Below are 23,864 nucleotides of genomic sequence, written 5' to 3'. Positions count from 1 at the left end.
GAAGGACTTCTGGGCCTGCATTTTATTCATTTGGTCTATAAAATATAATAAAATCTCTTATAAAAGCAGATCAGTTGTTTTATTTTAGAATATTTTATTTTGCATGTTTTACTTATTGAAATTTTAGAACATTTTTATTTTACAATATGTATTTTATAATAAAATGAAATATTTTGTTATAAAACGAAATTAGATTTAGAGGTCTCTTATGTCTAAAATATAGTTTTTTTTATAAGCCTATAGATCAAAAGGTTCATGAGATCATGGGAAACATTTTAATCAGGTGTGTCCAAAATTTTGACTGGTAGTGTGTTTCCAGCTAATAAACCCAAAACATCTTTGCCAACCCTACTCGGTGGAGGCCTCATATTTGTGTGAAATCTGGTTATTTATTACCGCTATGGAGAAAAGTACAACAAACCATGTCCTCAGGAGGAATGACATCAGTGACAACCTGTTCACCTCTGCATCTCCATGCTGAGACGGGCCAAAATCTCACAAGATCTGAATCCAGACATTTCATTCCTCCTGGGAGAACGTGCATTAATAAATCATGGCTTTCCATTCAGTGATGAGTGTGTGTGTCTGCACATGTCATCTTCTCTTTAGAACAACATGTTTGTCTCAGGGGCTGTTCCAGCTGCTCATCTCACTGACTATTGTGTCTCTTTCTTCATTAAATCTGTGATCAGAAGTGACAATTAGTGACTGATGTGTGATTTTAACCACCTGCAAGACAGTTCAGCTGCCGTTAGACACTGAATCCACATGCATTTGGGCAGATTCAATTTCCAGTCCAAATCATTTATATATATATATATATATATATATATATATTATTAGAAAAAAATTGAAGAGTTAGCTGTATCGTTGGCACTTGATCACAGTGCAGACCTAGCAAACACACAAATAAACTCTTTATTTGTTATAAATTAAATTTAGTCAGTTTTTTATGTTAATTTTCCCACAAAACAGAGAGAAAACTTTCGTTGTTTGATGGCAATAGTTTCATTTTCATTCGAGATGCTGCCTGCAGACCCTGAGAAATACTGTATGCATGGAAGGGGGTGGATGAGTGATTAGATGTCATCTTCCTCCGATCGTTTGTGCCTCCGTGCAAATAAATAACCTGCGAACGCAAATAAACAGAGGCATCCATCATGAAAGCATCCCAAAGACAGTGACTGATTTCTGTGCGAGGCTCCTGAGGGAACAGGATACGTGACACTGGCAATTTTATTGTGAGAAATGGCAGCTGCCAGTGCAACAGTATGCACGTGGGTGACATTATCACTGAGATGCTTGAGATGCCTGCACTGGATGGGTGTGCAAGTGTGTGGTTTCTGCTGGTGTTTTGTTTATCGTTTCACGTAACATGACTGTGTGTTGATGAACAACATGATTAGTTGTTTCTTTTAAAAAATTGTGTCCTTGGGAATTGATATGGGCTTAAACATTGAGACTGTCTCAGAGTTCTGAGTGTTCTTTAGCACATGGGCTATTATGCATTTGGAAGAGTGTTCTGGGACGTTGCTAGTGTGTTCTGGGTGTTGGTATAGAGTGCAATAGTCGGATCCAGAAGTAAAAATCCCATTCATTTTGACAGAGAATTTGATTTTTAATGATAACTTGTCAACTGTTCAACAGCCGAATTCCAGGTGAAAACTACATTACACATGATTTGCAAAAAAATAAAATAAAAATCATGCTGAAAGAGTCGTGTGGCAGCTGCCCACTCCCATGAAGCACTGCGAATGACAGTCAGTTTACTAAACAATCCCTGCGTCCCAATGTACATACTATCCACCCTATCTGCCCTAAATAGTATTGAAAATTACTAATATCACATAGAATTTAGGATGGATAGTGTGCACCTCTTTTGTGAGTACTTAACTAACCCATAACCCAAAACACTTTCTATAAATGTAGCGTATAGTCTATTTTACTTGATTTCAACTCGGCATCACTGCAAATTGTTTATACCCGTATGAATAAAATGTCACTTTGGTTGAAAGATTTAATAGAATTTTAATTTAAATATTAATTCATTTAAATACATTTAAATATTTGTATTAATTTTTTAAACATTTGAATAATTCTGTTTACTTATTTACTCTTCTAAGTTCATCTGTATGCATCTAATTGTGTCCCACAATTTTTTTCACAGTTGTTTCTTTGAGAACTCAACTTTGCAGTTTGTTCGTGCCCCTGTTAACAGCCCTCTCCTCTCCAGTGCTTCTGATAGTTGCCAGCCCAATAAATACTGTCTCTGTACCCAGCGATCCAGTCCCCTGCCCTCCTGCTCTAAGATTGATCCCTTATCCCCACCCCTTCTTTTCTCTCGTTGCTGCCAGACCCGCAGCTTTAGAACCCATGTGAATAGGTGAAACTCTGAGGCTCCAACAGATGGCCAGAGCTGCCCTGATTCAGTCACACTGTTGCCGGATGAATACCAGCCCTGAGAGCCCAGAAAGAGTGGAAAAAACAGAGTTCGAGGAGAGCAAAAGAGAGATAGAGAGAGTGATAGAGTTTCCCCATGTGTGTGGGAGAATAAGGGGAAACAGGGACGTGTTAATATGCATGAGGGGAAGAGTAACTGTGAGAGAGAGAGAAAGAGAGACAACAAGAGAGGGGAGTGAACGATATTGAATTGTAGATTCCCAACCGCCCTCTTTTATTTATCTGCTATGGAACCACGCCTCCTTCCTTTCACCTCTCCGTGTGTCTATATCAGGGGACCGGCTATGAGAGAGCCCACTTGTACGGCTGGCAGAGGGGGAGTCAAGTCAGAGGTGGTCTGGCGAAGACCGAACAGGTGACGGATCATCACATCCCTTACTTTAACGCCTCCTGTAGTTGCTCTGTTCTTCAGGAAGGATTCAGAGGTGGGCATTAGTGAGGTATGTGCCTTTGTCCCTAATTATTGCTTTGTAGCACTACCTCTGTCAGACTGACACCAGTAATGGATGCACAGGTATATTCCTCCTGTGCATCCATAAATACTCAATTAATTTAAGTATTTAAATGAATTAAAGCAGATTATAATTTTCCACGCTCTCCAGATTGTAATATGCAAAAAATCTGCAATTCTGAAATTACTTAACTGATATTTTGTATTAATTTTTCTTGAATGATTATAAAATGTCTAAACTGATGTCTTTTAAAGCACAAATCATTGGCATTGGGAGATTCAGATAGTTGTCTGTTGTGATTCTTGGATTTCTTTCCATTTATTAAACAATTTTTAGGTTTGTTTCTTCTAGTCTTCTCAGACTCTTTGTGTTGGTGGCTTATAGATCTTGGTTTTTCATATCTCAGATGTTTGCCCCTCATACTCGCAGTTGCTTACAATGCTTGAGTCGGGTTTGTGCGTGTTTGTGAGGGTTTTGGCCCTTTTAAGGACTTTAACAAGAGTCTGTCGTCACCCTTTTAAAATGCTACATGACTCACATTGCATTTTTGATGGTGAAGAACTGCTCTCTGGGTCAAGTAGGTCTCCCTAAGCAAGCGATGTTTGTAGGGATTCGCTGGCTAAAATATGCATCAGTGAGTGTGCGCTTGTGTTTGCTGTGTGAGGCTATGAGGTAATGACAAAGGTGATGGGGGCTGAGAGATCTGTGCCTTAGTCATTCATTATTTAATGTTCACTCTGTCTCCGCTCAGCCCCATAACAACTGGCCTCCTTTTTCCTCTTCTGCTGTCTGAACCAGAACTGTGGACCAAGTCCTGTGACGTTTAGTGCATCAGACCTGTACAAATGAGTTCACATGGTCAACGTCACATATTTGCTTCTTTGATTAATGACCTAGAAATAGTGCTGAATTTAAAATATTTTTTATTCAGTTTACATTTTGAATCTCAGATTTAGTGGTCTCGGGTTTTTGGACCCTCTATATAATGCATTCACTGCATATTCTTTCTTTTTCAAAGATTTCATAAAAGTAGATCAGCAGTAACTTTAGAGCTGAGTGACACTGCTCATTTGGGACCTCTGTCTGACAGCACAAAAAAAAAAAAAGGAATCTGATCTCAATTTTCTAATTCCTGAGTGGGAGCTATTTAGGGTTCATTTGCATATGTCCGTCCCGGCCTCAATAGGGTTCTTGTATGTTGTGATGATTTTATCCAATTTACAAGTTACCACCTATTTTTGCATTCCTTTGTCTACATGTAACAATATAAGTTTCCATATTGTTGGTTTTAGCATGAAAGACCACATAATGGACTTATGTCATACAGTAAATTCATTGATTTTATGCAAGGTACAACCCAGTGTCATGAGAAGTCACAATAATAACCAAAATGGTAAATGGATATACATTTCAAACTTAAACTATGAAACCCCACTCCTAACCGAATCTTATATCTAACCATTATTGTAAAATCGCTTTGATTATTTTTTCTTGATTGTTCATAATTTTTTTTCCGTAAACTTCCAGTGCCCAACGCATTGCTGTTGTGATAGTCAGGAGGCTATTTGTTGTGATTCTTGTATTTCTTTCCATTTATTAAACCTTTTTTTGGTTTATTTCTCCTAGTCTTCTCAAACTCCCATGTTGGTGTCGGGGATCATAAGTCATCATAATTGTACAGTACAATATTTCACAATTTTTGTCCAATTCAAACTTAAACCTAATCATAATTTCTCACTCCTAACCAAATCTGTAATTTAACCATGATTGTAATTGGAAAACCTTATTAAAGTTATGTTTTCGTATGATCCAGGTCACACAATATCATATGATTTTGTCATCAGTTGTAATGAGTGTGTTAGAGCTTGTAATTAACAGACTAGAAAAGAACAGATTTGACACAAATCAGTAAGGAATCATTGACTTTTCTCAAGCTTAAACCATCAAATTGCTGAGAAGTTGAGTTGTATTGTTGTATAAGTTCAGGTTTGATATTTAACCATAAATATTTTTTGATATTTTGAGAATCGGATATTGTGGTCAGATGAGCTCTGTAGATCAATAAATGCAAGATTTGATGATAAACAGTGAACGAGGTTGTGCACATATTATTTATCTACTTATATATTATCACAAAAATGAGCAAGATTGAATGGGATGTGTAAAATGTCTTGTAAATGGGATGTGAAATCCATCCACAACACCCCAGAACATCCAAGTAATTTTTTTTATCAAAGAGTCTGGACACTAGACAAATCCAAACCAGCTTAGAGCACGTCTATGTGAGACACAAGGTCTCATTTTCATGCGCAGCTGAGAGCAAAACAAGGCCTGATATGAATCTAAAGTATAATTTGAGATTGGTGCCCACCGTCTTACATGTTAATGCTGACTGGAAGTCTTTGATGAGTGATTTGGAGTACAGCACCTCTGGCGGTGCCCTCTGAGGAGTGAATGCATTACAGAGCTGTGCCAAGATACGGCAGGTGTCCAGCCGAGATCTGTAATTACATTCCGCCAAGGATATGGAGAACATCAATCTTAGATCAGAATCAGAATTTGTAATCAAAAGCGGTTTTTGTTTTTATTAATTTCCGTCAAGATCAGATAACTGGCAAATGTTTTCAATTACTTTTGAATGATAATATGCCATTGCTATAATATTACCTGCTTCATTACTCATCACTCAGACTCCTCTCTTGTAGACCACACCTCTCTCCTAGAAGCCATGAACATTCAGTACTAGAATCCATCTCCTCGTCTCATGTAACATAAACATCTGTCACAACAGCATTAAGTGGCTCATTGGTGCTTAGATGAAATGAGTATGTTGGATAATGGATTTGTTAGTTTAGGTTTCAGGTGTCCTTGTAGATTTACATTGTGTTTAACCTCAAAATGTGAAGTCGCTCCAAACCTGTATGACTTTCTTTATTTTGCAAATAACAAAAGATGTTTTGAAGAATGTTCCAGTTGTTTTTGTCCATGCAATGGAAGCCATTGGGCTTCAAAACATCATTGGACCCCACTAAATGGATAGTTTGCACAAAAATGAAAATTCTGTCATTAATTACTCACCCTCATGTCGTTCCAAATCTGTAAGAGCTTCATTTATCTTAATTTTTGATGAAATCTGAGAGCATTCTGAACCTGCGTAGATAGCAACGCAACTGACATGTTCAAGTCCCAGAAAGGTAGTAAGGATATCATTAATATAGTCCAACCTTAATTTTATTTGAAAGAATATCCAACCTTAATTATCTTAATTTTAAAGAAATGTCAAGTAACACATTGAATTAAACATGAAATTTTGAAGTAGAAAGACTGAAATAGTATTTTATTGTGAAACCAATAACCTTTTTTTTTACAACTTCATTTGAAAAATCACTTTTTATAGTGAATCCTAATAAAAATCTAGTTTCTTTTATGAGGATGTAGGAACGTGCTTGTCCATTGACTATCTTAAAGAGTTTTGAATTGATTTTAGCAGGAATAGGGAAGCGGTGGCGGTAAAAAATCAGCGATGTGATGTGGTAGTACTTGGGAAAGTTTAATAGAGGTGCTGCAGCATTCAGGATGAGCTGCAGAGGTTTGATTACCCTGGGAAACTACTGTGACAGTCATTGGGACTAATGGTGAACTGCACACCAAAGGAAATTACAGTGATCTTAAAGTGATCAGAAGCACTTATGGGCAAACAGAGAGTCTGTATATGAGAATATATAGAGTTTTCCGAGTGATGTTATCGATATTCATTGAGTACTGTTTTTAAAACATTGTTCATATACTCGACATATAAAGCTGTGTCTTTTTGCTAATTTTTAAAATAGCATTTCCCCCACCCCATTTTTGCCGTTCTCCTCAGTCACGTACCCTCAGGGTTCTCCCAACTGAGTTTTAAAGGGTCTCACTCAGACTTCAGCTCACATCTACCCATTACTCTCTCTGGCTTTCTCTTGCATGCCGTATCTATCTCTCACTCCCTCAGGAGCTCAGCAGGCTTTGCGGCTGCTTATTAACTTTTATGGAATTATAGATTTCTGAAATTGGATTTTCCCAACTCACTAAAGAAAGCAGATTAGCTGGCTATTCTTACATGCACCAGAGTTTTTCTGGCCTGAAACTTAACTTGAATGTTTGAATGTGGACAATTAGTTTAGATGGCAGGTTTATCTGACTCTTCCTAGTAGTTTTTCCCCCCTTCTTTAGTAGAATCAAATCACAATAGCCTGTGGTAGCTGTAAGTTTAGACGAGCACTTTGTCTTTATTTGTGAATGGGGATAAAACAAAAATGTACATGGACTGAGGGGCATTTTACATTACACAGTTATAGTGTATTGAAAAAGAAATACAGTGAATTTATTGTATATTTCTGGATTATACTTGCTTTACTTTCACAGTTATTTTACAATCATTTTATACAAAATGTAACTGTATTACAATTAAAATAATACCACCCCATTACTGTTTATGAATGATCATATTATTTCTGTTCTATAACATATAACAATGCTGATGTAGACTGCAAATTATAATCAGACATCAGAGTCAATAATTACTGTTTAATCTATTAAGAACCTGTCAAATATTCAGTGTGGTGATTAGAAAGATACAAAATAGCTGTATAGAAACCACCAAAAATCAGGAGCTTCTTCATAGGCACACATCAAGATTTGAATTGGGTAAATGAAAGGCTTCTGGAATAGACTGAGAGAGATCTGGACCAGACGGAATGAAGCAAACATGGCTTGAGGGCCAGTCTGCACCAGAACTGATCTGAAACCACTGATAAAGCTCCCATAGCATAGGCTACGTATTTCTCATGAATTAGAACTAATGAGGTGGTGATGTGCACATTTCTGACATTAATACTTTAAACTTACTATTGGCCTTTTCCCAAGTTTTTTCCCAAGATAACACTCGATATGGATGTTTTTTTAATTTTTTTATCAAACTAATAGTCTGTCCCAGACACAGATGTTAAAACATTCAAGTTTATCAAAGTTCAATCGTTGGCCCAGTGGTTCCAGAACATAAATTTGATACAAGACCCAAGCTAAATGGTTTGTGTTATTAATTGCATTGCATTGAGTTGTTAATCTAACTAGACCTACTCTGATATTCTAGTTTAGCTCAGGAAATAGTGTCCTATACAGTATGTGTTTGTGTGAGATAGAGCTTAATATTTAGATGTACAACCTCCTGTATGCTTGTCTCCTTAGTGTTACTTTCACTATAATTGGTTGTGGGTGGCAGCATGGTTAAGCCTGATTTGGGACTGGATTGTTGCCTAGTTTCTGCACAGCCCCAGAACAGAAATAGAACCGGGCCTATTAGTTTTTATCTTGCCATGTATCCTGCAGTGAGTCAAACAAACTGCCCATTACACAGTTAGCTGTGCACTGAGTAATGATGCACAGACCTCATAAGAACCCACGTTCAGGAGCATCTCTGCCTGTCATGCCATTTTGAGTCCTCATTTATATTAAATAGCTGCCAGAGTCACTAATAGCCACCTAGACAGTGGGAGACAGAGAAGATCAGTGGCTCAGGATCCTGTGATCTCATGTCTTCATGAGTGTATGAAGTAATGCAGTTTTCATGAGCTTTCATGAGAGACCTGGCCTCTGGACATAATCAAGACCAAACCAAAGACTAATGCGTTTTCTGTTCTGTACATAATTACATCCGTGTCTGGGGTGTTGATCTTGAGGAGCACTGACAAATCACACCCTAGAGGTTTAGCGCAATGTTAATGAATTGTAAAAATCGACGCAGCTGTCCATCGGCACATTTGGATTTGAGGCTTTGATTACTTTGTGTACTAAAAGGGCTTTTGCTTGGTGATATTTCAGGAAGCAGATATATATTCAGTTATTCTGTTTGAGGCATGATCATATACTTCAAAAGAAAGTGTGTATACTACACCTCTCGTCCCTTTTCAGGTTCTTTTTTGAATTTGCCTTCGGAGCAGCAACATAAAACAGCCTCTGCCACCTGGAAGAAAGTGAAAAACTCTTCAAAGACATAGTGGAAATGTTGATATATATATATATATATTATTATTTTTTTTAGATGTCCAACAAGCTCTTGAAGTTTCTTATTCTTGCACATTATTGCATAAAATCCTTTGGTCTTCCTAAGTCTCTCCCCATAAAACCTTTCTGTTTACATGGGCACAAGTAGTGGCTCACTGAAAGTTTCAAAGGGGACTTTTTTTTGGCTCATGGGAGTGTATTTATTCTTAATGGAGCCAGTTTTAAAAATCTGTAAAAATAATACTAATGTATGATATTGTGTGATATTATAATACATACTAAATAACTGTAAATTATAAATAAATATTTTAATAATGTAAACTTGAAAAGTGATGAGCTTGCATCTCATTGGATTTTTTTTTATTATTATTGGGGTCAGTTTAAAAAATATATATGTAAGTTAAAAAAAAAAACATTTTGAGGTCGGTAAGATTTTTTTATGTTTTTGAAAGAAATCCCTTATGTTACCCAAGGCTGCATCTATTTGGTCAAAAATAAAGTTAAAACTGTTATTTTGTTAAATATTGTAAAATTCTTATATATTTTAAAACTCCATTCATCAGTGTCAAATGATCCTTCAGAATTCATTCTGATATGCTGATTTAAGAAAACAGTCTTATGCTTTCATAATGTTAAAATCAGTTGTGCTGCTTATTATTTTTGTGGAAACCTTTTTTCAGGCATTTGATGATAGGAGTTATATAATTATATAAATATATTTGAATTATATAAATCTTTTCTTTTGTAACCTTGTAAATGTCTTTACTGTCACTTTTGGTCAAATTAATGCAACCTTGCTGAATAAAAGTATTAATTTCTTAAAAAATCTTCCTGAACCCAAACTTTTGAATGGTAGTGTACATATTAAAAACCCTGATCTACGCACACCAGGGAGATCCCCCTGCAATCTAATTAGGAGTCAGATATTAAAACAGTGAGCTGTGTGCTAGGATAATTGATTCTTTCCACTCGATGCACACGAAACAAGCAGACAGCAGGAGATACCCAGCTTTGTCAACACTGGGCGATGTGCCTGCTTTTAAAAAAAGGCGCCCCAATGAAGCTACGTAGATTGTGCCAACAGACATCCCGCACACAAAGGTACACCACATGCATCCCAGTGTGTATGGGGATGAATGAATAACCTCCTGTTTGTATGAGTGGGTTAGCCTGGCAGGTCAGTGGGAAATCATACGCGCTTTTTCTTCTCGTGCTTTTTTGCTGCCATCAGAGGAACAGTCTAACTGTCTCTCTCTCCTCCGGCAAAAACGCTCAAACCCTCATAATTACCCTCTTCCTTTGAGAGTTATCAAAATGGACAACTCTCCCGCTGCTTTGCTAATTACTTTAATAGGTTTAGATAGAGATTAGCAACACACTAGAAGCTCAGAGGATGTGTGATGTTGATAGTAAGTGAATAATTCCTCTTACCTTTCTTTGATTTTAAAATTCAATCTTGTTTATTATATTTATATATGCTATTTTACGTCTGCTGTATTTATGGCATCATCCATGTTGGGAATGGGACCACAGAACACCAGCTCATGAGCATTCAGGGTCATTAACTGACCCTTATTGCTGTCCACTGACCCTAATGTCGAAACCATGACTGCATGTCTGTAGAGTCATTCACTATGACAATTTATGGCCTGTTTTAAAGAGGTTGGGTCAGACTCAGTCTCTCATCAATTACCTTTAGCATTGTGTAGCCCTTTCCACCCTGAAGCAGATTCCAACCGTACCTCTCAATTAGTAATGGTAACCACCTGCGCTGGTCTATTTGTGAATGTAACGACCATTGTGATCAACAGGAAAGTAAATGGAGGGGAAGAGCAGTAGAAATTGTGGGAATGGTAATAATCTTTTTTATGGATTACAGATTACAATCATCAATGGGGCAGCTGAGAGGATCCAGTCTCGCCACAGGGTAAAAGACGCATACACTGGCCACAATGACAGCGTCATTAACGAAATGGGCTTTAGTGACGCCACATTAATGGCCAGTTATCAAATGGAGGGAAAAAGTGGCTATTGTAACCAGATACCACCATGTAATGATTAGGTACTGTATTAGCTAAATGCATATACAGTATGTGGGAACTGTGTAATACGATTTTGGGAAACTGCATATTTTCCCAACCTGGTTCCATTTTCATTCATTGGCAGATGTTTTTTTGTTTTTTGTTTTTAAATCTTAAACAATTTACATAGCATTTAAACGGATAGTTCACCCAAAAATAAAAAATCTGTCATTAGTTGCTCACCCTCATGTCGTTCCAAACTCGTAAAACCTTTGTTAATCTTCAGAACACAGATTAAGATATTTTTTATGAAATCCAAGAGTTTGCTTACCCTGCATAGACAGCAATGCAACTGACATGTTCAAGGTCCAAAAAGGTAGTAAGGACATTGTTAATATAGTCTATTTGACATCGGTGGTTCAACATCATTTTATGAAGCTATGAGAAAACTTTCTGTGTGCAAAGAAAACAAAAATAATGACTTCATTCAACAATTTCTTTTCTTCTGTGTCAGTATTCGATGCATGTTCACGAATTAATGAATTAATATCTTTATTGTCATTGTACTAGTACAGCGAAATTGAATGCAATCCTTTGGGTGCATAGTGTAACAAAAAATAAAACAATAAATCAATAATCTAATAAATAGTAAACAGATGACAGGATCTGTAACATAGCATTACACACAGAAGACGTCTCACATTCAACAGTCAGTTACACGACTCATATTCTACAAGAGTACCAGGCTACCTTTCTGGGCCTTGAATGTGTCAGGTGTTGTCTATGCAGGGTCAGAAAGCTCTCAGATTTCATCAAAAATATCGTAATTTGTGTTGAGTGAAGATGAACGAAGGTTTTATGGGTTTGGAACGACATGAGGGTGAGTAATTAATGATAGAAATGTCATTTTTGGGTGAACTATCCCTTTGAGGTATACAGTTTATCCCTTCAGTGAAAATGGCCATGGAACTTGATGTTGCTAATGCCATGCTCTGTTGATCTACTGTTTGAGCAACTACTATGTTTTAAGTTTTGGCCTGCATGTCTTGTCATTGATTCTTGTGAATTAGCATTAGAGGTGGTTTTAGGATCAAAGGAATGGTAACATCCAAAAGATCATTAAACAGCTGTGCAGCAGGTGACCTGAGACTTAACTGTCACCTTGGCATTCTTTTACCTGTATATTGTTCACAAGTTGTTAATTCTCATCTCTGATGTGTGGCTTAGCAGTGAGATCTGTTGGAATTAAAGGAACCGCTGGCATTTATTCTTTAGTCAAAGTGACATTTATTCATTATTTGTTTTGTTCTGATTCTGAGGGGAATTCTGTGGATTTAAATATGGTAAAATGTGTTAAATGGAGCTGAGAATAGTCTTATTGGAAGCTGAAATCATTATCAAATTAACCACTTTTTTTTAAAGAAACAAAAGCAAGCAGGGTGTTTATAGAATTCTATGATTGACACGAGGGTTTGATTCTGAGTAAATCTGTGGGTGCCAGTCATGGGTTGTTGGTGAAATGATTAAAGATATTCATGCACAATTAAAACACAATGTGACGGAAATGAGACAATGATTTTCACCAGCTGTTTTATCAGTCTGGCACTTGTGTCTGACAGTGGGTGATTTATTCTTGTTAAATGTGTTTTTATGGTAATGTGAGTGTGAGAAACTGCTTTCGATATGGACTCATTAATAGGTTCAAATTCAGCAGGACAGGAACGAATGATAAAGATAAAAACTGTCCGGGAATGCATATTTAGTACTTTCTTAATCAGAGGCTGCAATGGCATATTAAATAAACTATTTCCAATATGAAAACAGAGAAATGCTGAAAAAAGAAAGAGAGATGTATAATGCTTTAGCTGTGAGAGTCACTGATATGGGCAGCATGCCAATGGTTATGCCTCGGTTGTGCTCAAAACAGAGCATGATTAACAATATGGGCCACAATCACACACAGTGCAAGTAAAATGAGATTTTTAAAGAGGTCCGTTAGTTAAAGATTGTTCAAATTCATTCCACTTTGAGTAGCTTTTATGCAGGTTCACTTCTTAGCATTGTTTTGATGTGGTGTTCTTTTACTTATTTGGGAAAATTATCTTATTAATGACCTACAATACTTGAAAATTTCAATTTTCATACTTCATTAGCTGTTTCTTTTCCCAAACAGACAATCAAAGCAGTTTATGTCTGAAGAGCTGAGATTTTTTATGAAGACTCGGGTCAGTGTGCTGGGCATCGGACCTTGTCTAATTCCTCTTTTTAAGTTCCCATCCATCCCTGCTGTTCTTAAAGCCCTTGTGTGTTTTTGGCAATGAGGCCTGTAACATGTATAGATTTTGGAGGGGCTACCACTAAGCCTGCTAATCTAACCACAAAGAGAAGGAAGAGAGAAGGAGAAGAGGATTAGGATGAGGAAAGTCAGAAAAGGAAAATACCAACCAGCTGCACATCCCCAGGGACAATCTCCAACGAAGATTAGAAAATCCCCACAGTGGCCACACTGACAGTGGGAAGCCCTTTCGAATTACTGCTAATGTTCATGTGCAGTAATCCACAGGGGTCAGAGACGTTGGATGTGATAATTACACTTTCTGCTGTGAAAAAACGTGCTCCTTTGTAGATAGAAGATACATTGTAAAAAGATTCACTGTTAAATTACAGTAAACTACTGGCAGCTAGATTCACCAGTATAATGCTGTTATTTTACAGTGTACCTACTGTAATCTGCAACAACACTTTATTACTGTAAAAAATTGTACAGTACGGTGCTGTAGAAAATATAAGCTTTACAGTATAATACTGTCATTACACTGTTATTTTAGTATTCCAACTGTAATTTCATAAGCTCTTTATTAATGTAAAATGTATTAAAGTACTTTAGAATGTGATCTTAACATTGTAACACTGCTAGAAGGTAATTAATTAAAAAATACATTCTTAAATTAAATACAACTTAAAATTACTTGAACACAAATTGCTCGGACAAGAGATGGCTTTAAAACATTAGGCTTTTATTAAAGCATTATTAATGACACTGTTTCCACTTCACCAGTGAGACTAGACTGAACAAAACAAAATGCTATGACTTCTGGTTGCAGAACATGGGACTTCACCTTACTAAATACTGTCCCAATCAAAGTTCATGATGTTTTTATAAAACCTTCGACACCACCGTCACTTGGCTGGCCTTTGTTTCCCTCTCGTGGTTCACACCAATGAACTGCCGAAAATGTAATAATAGAGAAATATGGAATATTAGGCGTGGCAAGTAAAGATTAATTGGGGTCACTGCATGAAAAGAGCTGTATCTGGACCTACTGTGTTTGACAAAAATAAAGAAAGAGAGAGGTGGGGCGGGAGGTAAAAAGAGAGAACGACTATTTCTGAACAAAGCTGAGTAGAGGTGCAAAAAAATCAAACAATATTTACATTGGAACAAACTCCAATGTCCTTGTAGCTTTCTCTTGGTTTTGTAAGTTGAAGACAGTTGCTGGCTTTTAATACTGCTCATCCAACCTCCAATTGTGACTTCGTCACCAGCAACTGATGCAGACAACAACAATAGTTAATATTCAGAAACATTATGAAATATAGGTATCCGCAAAATACAGACAATCTTTAAGTTTCTCTCTGACAGAATAATAAAATGATAATGGTATAATTATAACTGTTAGCATAACTTTAGTTCACATTTCAATAAAGCGCACAACAAATGGTGAAATAAAGCCCAGTCTATCACATAGATTTTACAAAACAAAAATCAAAAAAAAAAAAATCAATGGATGATCACATATACCACGGATATCTGATTAGATTGCAAAATAACAAAAGTTAAACTTGAATGAACAAGCTTGCTAACTTAGTTTAACTGATTTGTTTACTGTTCACTGGATATGAAAATAAAAAATTAACTGTTATTGGTAACTTAATTCAATAAAAAGATATAACAGTGCAAATAATATCACAGGCTAAAACTGACTTAAAAGTCAGACAAAAATCGCAATTACCATAGTCGGCGAGTAGAAAAGCAAGCCGAATGCGCCGTCCATTTCGATGCTGGCAGCTCACAAAAATCGTCTTTAATACTTTAATACTGCTTATACTTCTTTTTCTTGCTAAAAAAATATTGTAGATCAGTAATTTTAAACCTGCACGAGTGCCCACCTCTTGACTGTTGATGGGAGCTGATGCATCGTGCTCAGATGAGTTATAAGCGGGCTCAAGCAACAACGTCACATATCTGACTAGACTAAAAATACTGTATTATACCGTTAAGACTGAACAGTAGCTTGCTGTTAATATTTTATCATCATTTACAGTATTTAACTGTATTTACATAGAACGGTACATTACTGTTGAAAATTCTCTGTATTTTTATAGCTATTTTTACAGTGTAGTGAATTTTTACAGTGTTAGTGAATGGTGGCAATTGGGTTTATTGGGGTTTACCTATTTTTTGTTTTTAGTTTTATTTCATTATTTATTTGGATTTACAATTACAATTTAATTTGAGTTCATTTTAACTGTAAAAAAATATTTTTTTATTTTTCTTTGAAAAGTGTATTGTATTTTATTTGCATAGTTTAATTTCTTTACATTATTGTGGCGAAAAGTGAATCTTTCAAGCAATTGGTTTGTTCAAAATGCTGATTCATACAGGAACTAAATAAGTGACCATCTTTATGAGTGAGTCGTTCAATCTTTCATTCAACCAAATCATTTAAAAACACTTACTAATACAGAAACACCACTACTTTTTGTTGCTTAGAGATATGCAAAAGTTCCTTTTTTAACAAAATACTTTTATTAAAATACCAAAAAGGTACAACATACTCGTACAAAATGTTTTTTTTTTTTTTTTAAATGACATTGTCATAAACTTTTTCTGTTCTTTTTTTTTTTTAAGATTTATTTGATTTGACTTACATCTCACTGCTGGTTATACTCTGTATAATTGTGTATGTGACAAATAAAAATCTTGAATCTTGAATCTTGATTTGATTTGATTTGACACTTCGTTCTCTATTATAACTATTTTAATTTTAGTTAATTAAATATTGTTATGCTTGTAATTTCTGCTTGAGTCACTCATAGAGTGACCATAAAGATTTATGTGTTTCTTTGTATTCACCACTGAGCCAGTTTACTGAAATAAGAAACCAATATTGTCTGTAATCATCATTAAGTCAGGGCCATTACCCTTCCCCTCTCCCCGAAGTCATTTAGTGGAGACAAGAAAAATTGCAAGTAATTAAAAGAGAATGAATGACGTGAACTGGCATCCTGTAGCGTGGCAGAAAGCAGATTGTATGGAAAACTGATACTAATCATTGGACACAAACAAACAAATCTTTCACTACAGACTCAAAGTAGATGTTTCATAGATCCATGTCCTTGGATATGCTATTCCTGGTTTTATCATGCATATATTCATAGTATAATATTCATAGTCAATATTTTGATGAGCAGCATGGTCCTGCTCTTAGTTGCCTTTAAGGACCGAGGTACACTTCTTCTACATTAGAATATGCAAATGAAGTAACTAGTAGTTTTCACTCCATCTCTTTCTTTTGTCAGAAGAGGATGAGTGGGACCAGTGCTCCCAGAAGGAGTAATCCTAAAAGATTTTCCTGATGGTTAGCAGTGGAAAAACATTTGGTTGCAGTTGAAACATTTACCAGTTGCTTAAGACCCAGATATACAGGTTCCACATGAAACCCTCAGAGGCTCAATCATAGCACTGCTGATAGTTTGTACAGTTGGGCCAAACAATTCTGGGGCAACTAGGGAATATAATTCAATTCATATAATATATGAATTGAATCATAATATAATTCAAGAAAATAATATAACTTTTGCATTTGCTGGTTTAATCTAATATTGTCCAGATACGTTTTTTTTTCTTGTCCCCCTTTTATTTCAACTCAAGCTCCATGAACTCCAAAGTTACTATTTTTTTTTAAACATTCCCTATGTTTTTAAGCCTGAATTGGACTTTGAATCCCAGATTTCCATCTTTGATCTCAGACTTTTGGACTCCACTGTATGCGGCCCCATCACAGGACAGACGGAGGGCAGTAAAGTCAGCAGGGTGACCCCCACAAATATCCACAGGGCCACAGGGCTCAGGACCACCACGCTTGCTTAGTGAATGCCATATGGTTGCCGACAGATACGAAGGACAGGGACTGGATTCCTTTGCTGGAATGGAGCACTGCACATATTATTTGTTAATCAGTCGCTGGTTAGACACTGCAATTAGAAAGGGCAACAACAATTATTAGTAGCCTACCTAGGGTTCCTGTCTAGTTTTTTGTGATATTTAGCCTTATAATAGCAACAGTGCACACATTTCAAACCACATTTATTTAAATTCAGCTAAAAATGATTCTTTAATGCATTTGATGTCTTGCTTCTTTTTCCTCCCTTTGTTCTTTATTCAGAAAATTGTGTCAGTGTCATTTGTCTTTAGAGGAAGCACCAAAACATGGCTTTTCATCTGTGCGTTATTAGCTGATTGCTACGATAACAAGCAGATGATGTGATCATTAAGGGTTATTCTGACCTTTCTTTGGTGTCTTTTGAAGCTGAAACAGAAAACTCTTGGATATCAGTAAAGAAGATCAACAAGTGATACATTTTTAAAACTTCTATGTGCTTATACAGAACTTCTATTAAATTAATATTCTGGATTCAAAATACGAATGACAACATTTTTGGCATAAAATTATTCCAAAAATAATTCCAACTCGGCCATTGTTTTCTTTTCTTTAAGAAAATTAAATTAACGGTGATGCACTTAAAATGGAAGTTAATGGGGCAGAAAATTTAATAAGCACTTTTTGTTAATATTTTGTGGCTTTACTATTGAATATTTTAGCATTTACTACCATTTTAAAGAAAAGTATGTGTATATATATATATATATATATATATATATATATATATATATATATATATATATATATATATACATATATATATATTCAAAAGGTACATGTTTGTACCTAAATGGTCCATTTTGGTACCTTGAAGGTACATTAGTACTTAAAGTGTACATATTTGTACCTAATAGGTTCCACCCCAGTGACAGCTTTTGTACCTTTATTCCTGAGATGTGTATATATATAATCCACATTATGCTACAGTGTTGCTGGTTGCTCTTAACTTAAACCTGAAATATTAGAGTAAATTGGTACTTTAGCCATCCTCCGTCTATTGTTTCTCACTTGAGCTGAGCTGCTTTCTCATTTGCTCTTGTCAGCGTAGTCGTCTGATGTGTCTCAGAGGGTTACATGTCAATGACGATTACGGGACTTAAGGTGTTGACTCTGACCAGTCTGATTAGTTTAGATGTATGATTTAGAAGCCCTTTGTGTTCACACAGTGCTGACATGTAGCTTTTCGGCTGTTTATCATATTGCTGATCAAGGCAGAAACCACCATTTGCTCGTGATAATTGTATGTTCAATATTTGCTGTAGGAAAATGCCCCTCAGCAACTGCTCACGCCTTCATTAAAACTCACGAATCAATTGTTGTAGGTGCCATGGCCGATATGTTCCACTCCAAACAAGTAAGGAATGATGGATACTGATGTTGACCAAATCCGACGCAAGTCCGTTTGGCCACAGTCTACCACAAAAGGCTCTGATGTACAGTATTCAACTGGAGAATCCACATATCCCCCCACCTCACTTTAAACTAGCTGGCAGATAAAGGTCTTCTCCATGAAAGAGGCTTGTCAGACCATTTGCATCTGAATGCAAACTGCTGTTGGCAAATTCAAGGAGACTTTGGAAAGTTTGCATACTGAATTGGAGGGTGGACGCACATTCCCCAAGCCATGCCAGCATAGTTATGAGGGCAGGAAGTAGACGGATGGCGGTACTTGAGAGGTCCAGGGCATAAAAGTCGGGTCAAGTGCGCCCTATTTCACCTGTGTCCAATGGTTCTTTTTGGTTTCAGTTGTTCTGCCATGTTTAAGACCTTCCGTAAAAATCATTATTACGTTTGTCAATGAGACTGTCAGTATTGCCTGCATTCCTAGAGTTACTTTTCTTTGGTCTGATATTGTTTGTTTCATATTGAAATCAACCTGCTTGTAAGAGTTAGCTTTCTCACACACACACACACACACACACACACACACAGACACACACACACACACACACACACACAAATGCCATATCGAAATGATAAAAAATGTCTTAAATGTCCTGTAGACAATTGCAATCAATTATTTTGCAATAAAAAACTATAAATGTAAATCTATATGTTAATATTAATCTTTATTTTTATTACCAGTAAAATATATTTTTACACCATTTAAAATAGTTTTACTTGTTTTAATTATAAACCTTATACACTTATGCTAGGTTTATGCTTAAAAAAAATAAAAAGGTAATAGTAAACATTTGCCAATGGGGTAAGACAAAATTAAATTAAAACTTGTATATCGGGATATTTGAATGTTTTTGTAATATGTTTTAGCTATATTTTGCTGTATTTTGTATATTTTATATATTCAATCCTCTGTGGAACATTTTTAAGGCAATATCTTTGAATAATAATTTAAAAAATGTTCTCTACATTTCATAACTAGCTCAAAATTGAGAAATGTTATTGCATTTTCCCCTACTTTTGAGTGAAATTTGATATGAAGTTTAAAATTGTTTTTCTGAGGTCCAAATTGTTTGTTTTTTTCATTCTGGCATTCATTATATCCCTAGGTTTGCCACACCATATCATGTCATCCCAATTTACCATGCAAGCTGATCAAAATGCTGACAGCAGCAATAACAGGAGCTTTGCGCTAAAGGACAAGCTGGCATACAGAATGGTAGATCAGATACATAACATCTAATACTGGCACCATTTTACCTCAAGCCCCTTGTCATAAATTATTCTCACTAGTGCAGCAGTAATGAAGAGCCTGTAAAATCACACTGGATTGCTTGAAACGTATCTCTCCCATCACCATGCTAGTGTTTAAAGAATCTGTAGCAATCAGTATGTCGCAATTAACAATGTTAGCATTGCTTTTAAGGATGAAAACATCTCCTGTTTGTCCAGCTAGAGCTATTTAAGCTTTAACTCTTTTCTCAAGCTGTTGTTTTTATAAATTGCCAGCAATAAGTCCTTTAGAGGGAGAAGGAGGAGAGGAGGGGGGCCCGGGGTGAACAGAGCAGCCAAGAGAATTTAAAACAGGAGACCCCCAAGGTCAGACCTCATCCATTCCCCTGAGAGAGAACAATGACGGAGGAGAGAACGGGAATTAACATGGACTGAATGCAGCTGTGTGAGTGTTTGTGAGGGTATGAGAGGAGATGGTGGGAGAAATGGAAAGAGAAAGAGTGACGAGAAGAGCGTAGATGTAGGACAAAAAGCTGTCAAGATATATGATCAGATTAAAAATACCCTTGGAGATTTTTTTAGATGAGAAGCTCCTGAGATGAGCAGTGGGAGACCCTCAAGGCAACTCTCGCAGAAAGATTTGGCTGATAGTTTGGAGGGTGAACTTTGTGTGATCACCTCTGCCCTGAAGACCGCAGGGTGCCTGGATCTACAGCACGCCTGGCCTTGACCGCTCTGAGGTAAGATTATGAGACTGAGGAGGATGGGATGAATTTTAACCTCTGGAAATCGCCAGAGGCTGTTGTAGCCTGCGTGTTCTGAGCTTTAAGAAAATAAGCATGGAGCTTCATGAGAGTGATACTTCCATGTGGATTTGTGTTTCATGGGTTGACGCTTTGGGAGATGGGTTTCCTGTCTCAAACAAACAGTAATTCCTATCTTAGCTCATGTTTCCTTCTGAATGTAACCCATCACAGTTGGTGGTGTGTTGGTTTATTGCTGTGTAAAGTAGCTACAAAATCCTCCTATTGTATTTGATTATTAGTTATCAGACTTTTTTTTTTACCTCCTCAGAGGACAAAGAACAACTGCTGTGGGTTTTATCCAGTAATTCTGGTGTGTTAGGAGTGTTTTGAACTTATACTGATTTGACTGCAATTTACATCTTGTTATATGTGAAGTGCTGCTTTGTCTCTCTTTGGCATCAGTGAATCTCAAACAATGGTCTATAATTGTGGTGTTTATAAAAGGCAGCAATTTTACCTTTAATTTACCAAATTTAGTGGTTTTTACACAATAAATCAGTGGTTTTCAGTTGGTTTGTTCTGATGGATATTTATGAGAAAACAGTTTAACATTTAGATAATAAAATGCAATTAAACAGTTATGCATAGCCAAGTAAATATATGTGCAATAGAATACAGGCTGTGTGATGAACTCAAAATTTATTATTAATGACAATTATTCTGTAATTTGAAAACTTTTTAAATGTCAAGATTTATTGTAATTTTATGTATTTAGCCAAAGGTTTATTCCCTGCTAAATACATTTTTTAACAATTGTCACTTTTCTCATTCATGTTAATAATTGTGCATGTTATTAATTTCTGGCTTTTTTTTCCTTAAATCCCAAAGCAAATCCAAATGCACATTTTTCACAATAGTCCCTTCCACCACATTAAAAACTGCCCCGGCTCTGGCTGTGAGGCCAGTCTAAACATACATCTACACATTTCCATAACTAATTTGTATCAGACATCACATACCCTCCCTTTTCCAATCCATTAACACCCAACTGTCTTCTCTAATAATGACCCTTTCCTCTTCTAACCTTTGGCCAGTATCATTCACCCTCCTTTTGGCCTGTAGCCCGCTGTCATTAGCATCCACACCAGCTGCCATGTGTTCAACTGAGCCGATCGTTACACTTCGGGAATGAGTCGGTCTCTATGCATCATTAATGATTAATTAATGCCAAGCATCATAAATAAGATCATTTATATGGACAAGCTCCTCAGTTACTCTGCCAGTGGTGACCAAAACCCCAAAGGAGTAGAAGTGGAGGGTCATTTGAGAAGGAGTGTGCGTGTATGTGCCACTGTCTGTAATGCCAGTTTGAGTTAATGCTATATATCTGCTTTTTCTTTTATTAATAGAAAGTTCAAAATAACAGCATTTAAATGAAATATAAATCTTTTGTAATATTATAAATGTCTTTACTGTCAATTTTGATCTGTTTATTAAAAGAGTGTACTGTACTATGAAAACATAAAATTTCCTCTTCAAGTCAAATAGACCATATGTGACCCTGGACCACAAAACCAGTCATAAGTGTCAATTTTACATCTGAAAGCTGAATGAATAAGCTTTCCATTGATGTATGGCTTGTTGGGATAGAACAATATTTGGTCAAGATACAACTATTTGATAATCTGGAATATGAGGGTGCAAAAAAATCTAAATATTGAGAAAATCACGTTTAAAGTTGTCTAAATTAAGTTCTTAGCAATGCAAATTACTGATCAAAAATGAACAGTTTTGATATATTTAAGGTAGGAAATTCACCAAATATCTTCATGGAACATGACCTTTACTTAATATCCTACTGATTTGTGGCATAAAAGAAAAATTGATAATTTTGACCCATACAATATATTTTTGGCTATTGCTACAAATATACCCCAGCGACTTATGGTTCTGTGCTCCAGGGTCACATATATTGTGAAACCAAGCTGGTTCTGAAATCTGAAGACATTGTTTGTGATATCAGAAACCTAAAATATATGAAAAACTTCCATTCTATTTAGGGTGGTCCCTAAATGGTCCCTGTAAAAATTCCACTTAGTCTTGTTTTGTTCTCCAGGTTGAGAAGAAACTGTGATCTTTCTAACAAGTGTGGGAGGTGGAAGACAGGATAAAGTCATGGCAGTTGGGTGGAGACCAGCCACCCTTCTCCTTGTCTTCATCCTGACATTCCTCTACCCCTCGGATGGAACCATGTACCTCTCTGGGCAGAGACTGCGATCTCGTCTTCAGAGGGATCGCCGAAACGTTCGTCCAAACATCATTCTCATTCTTACTGATGACCAGGACATTGAACTCGGTGCGTTGCCCATCTGTGTTTCTCTGTATGTGGGTCTGTTTTTGTGTTTGATTGTGAGTATGTGAGTTTATAGTATGATTCACAATTCATTATCATGTCATTTTATTCTTTTCTTAGCATAAGGGCATCTTACACACTCAGTCCAGTGGCATCGGCAAACTGCTGAGGTCCATTGTGCCAAACATGCTGTTTTTTGGCACTTTAATCACTGAAGTGGCAACATAATGGCCTTGCTGCTGGTCTTTGTTCAGGCTTTTCATTCAAACCCTTTTAGGGAGGAAATTTATGGTCAAGCATCTGTTACATAAAACAATCTGGATCTCTGTTTCCCTCTTTTTCGAATCTACATATATTCCCTGTTTTTCCCTAAAGGCTCAATGCAGGCAATGAACAAAACAAAGCGTGTAATGATGCAAGGAGGCACTCACTTCTCCAATGCGTTTGCCACCACTCCGATGTGCTGCCCTTCTCGATCTTCCATCCTGACTGGGAAATATGTGCACAACCACCATACCTACACAAACAATGAGAACTGCTCATCACCGTCCTGGCAGGCCCACCACGAACCTCACACTTTTGCTGTTCACCTCAACAATTCAGGCTACAGGACGGGTTAGTAAGCAGCACGTATTTGTGTGCAGTATTTTTCAACACTGAACTACATTCACAAATTGCTTTCGGTTAAAGCATTAGTTCATCCAAAAATTTAAATGTGCTGGAATTTTACTCACTCTTAGGTAATCCAAGCAGATTAGTTTTCTATATCAGAACAGATGTGGAGAAGTGTATCATTATATCACTTGCTCAGCAATGAATCCTCTGCAGTGAATAGGTGCTGTCAGATTAAGAGTCCAAACAGTTCATTAAAAATATCTTAATAGTACAAAACTAATCCACATAACTCCAGTCCATCAATTAATGTCTTGTCA

The 23,864-nt window shown here is 36.5% G+C and overlaps 1 protein-coding gene across 1 annotated transcript in view; it reads left to right on the top strand.

The window, feature by feature from the left end:
- The first annotated feature begins 2,711 nt into the window (after positions 1-2,711).
- The window catches only part of sulf2a (sulfatase 2a), a 30,372-nt gene continuing 9,219 nt past the window's right edge, over positions 2,712-23,864 (top strand). The window contains exons 1-3 of the mRNA XM_079395746.1: positions 2,712-2,900; positions 22,696-22,935; positions 23,308-23,547. Coding sequence (XP_079251872.1) covers positions 22,755-22,935; positions 23,308-23,547 — 421 coding nt within the window. The 5' untranslated portion in view covers positions 2,712-2,900; positions 22,696-22,754. The remainder of the gene's footprint in view (positions 2,901-22,695; positions 22,936-23,307; positions 23,548-23,864) is intronic.

This window comes from Barbus barbus (genome assembly GCF_936440315.1).
Source record: "Barbus barbus genome assembly, chromosome: 37".
Taxonomy (NCBI): domain Eukaryota; kingdom Metazoa; phylum Chordata; class Actinopteri; order Cypriniformes; family Cyprinidae; genus Barbus; species Barbus barbus.
This window is presented reverse-complemented; position numbering and strand designations above follow the sequence as displayed.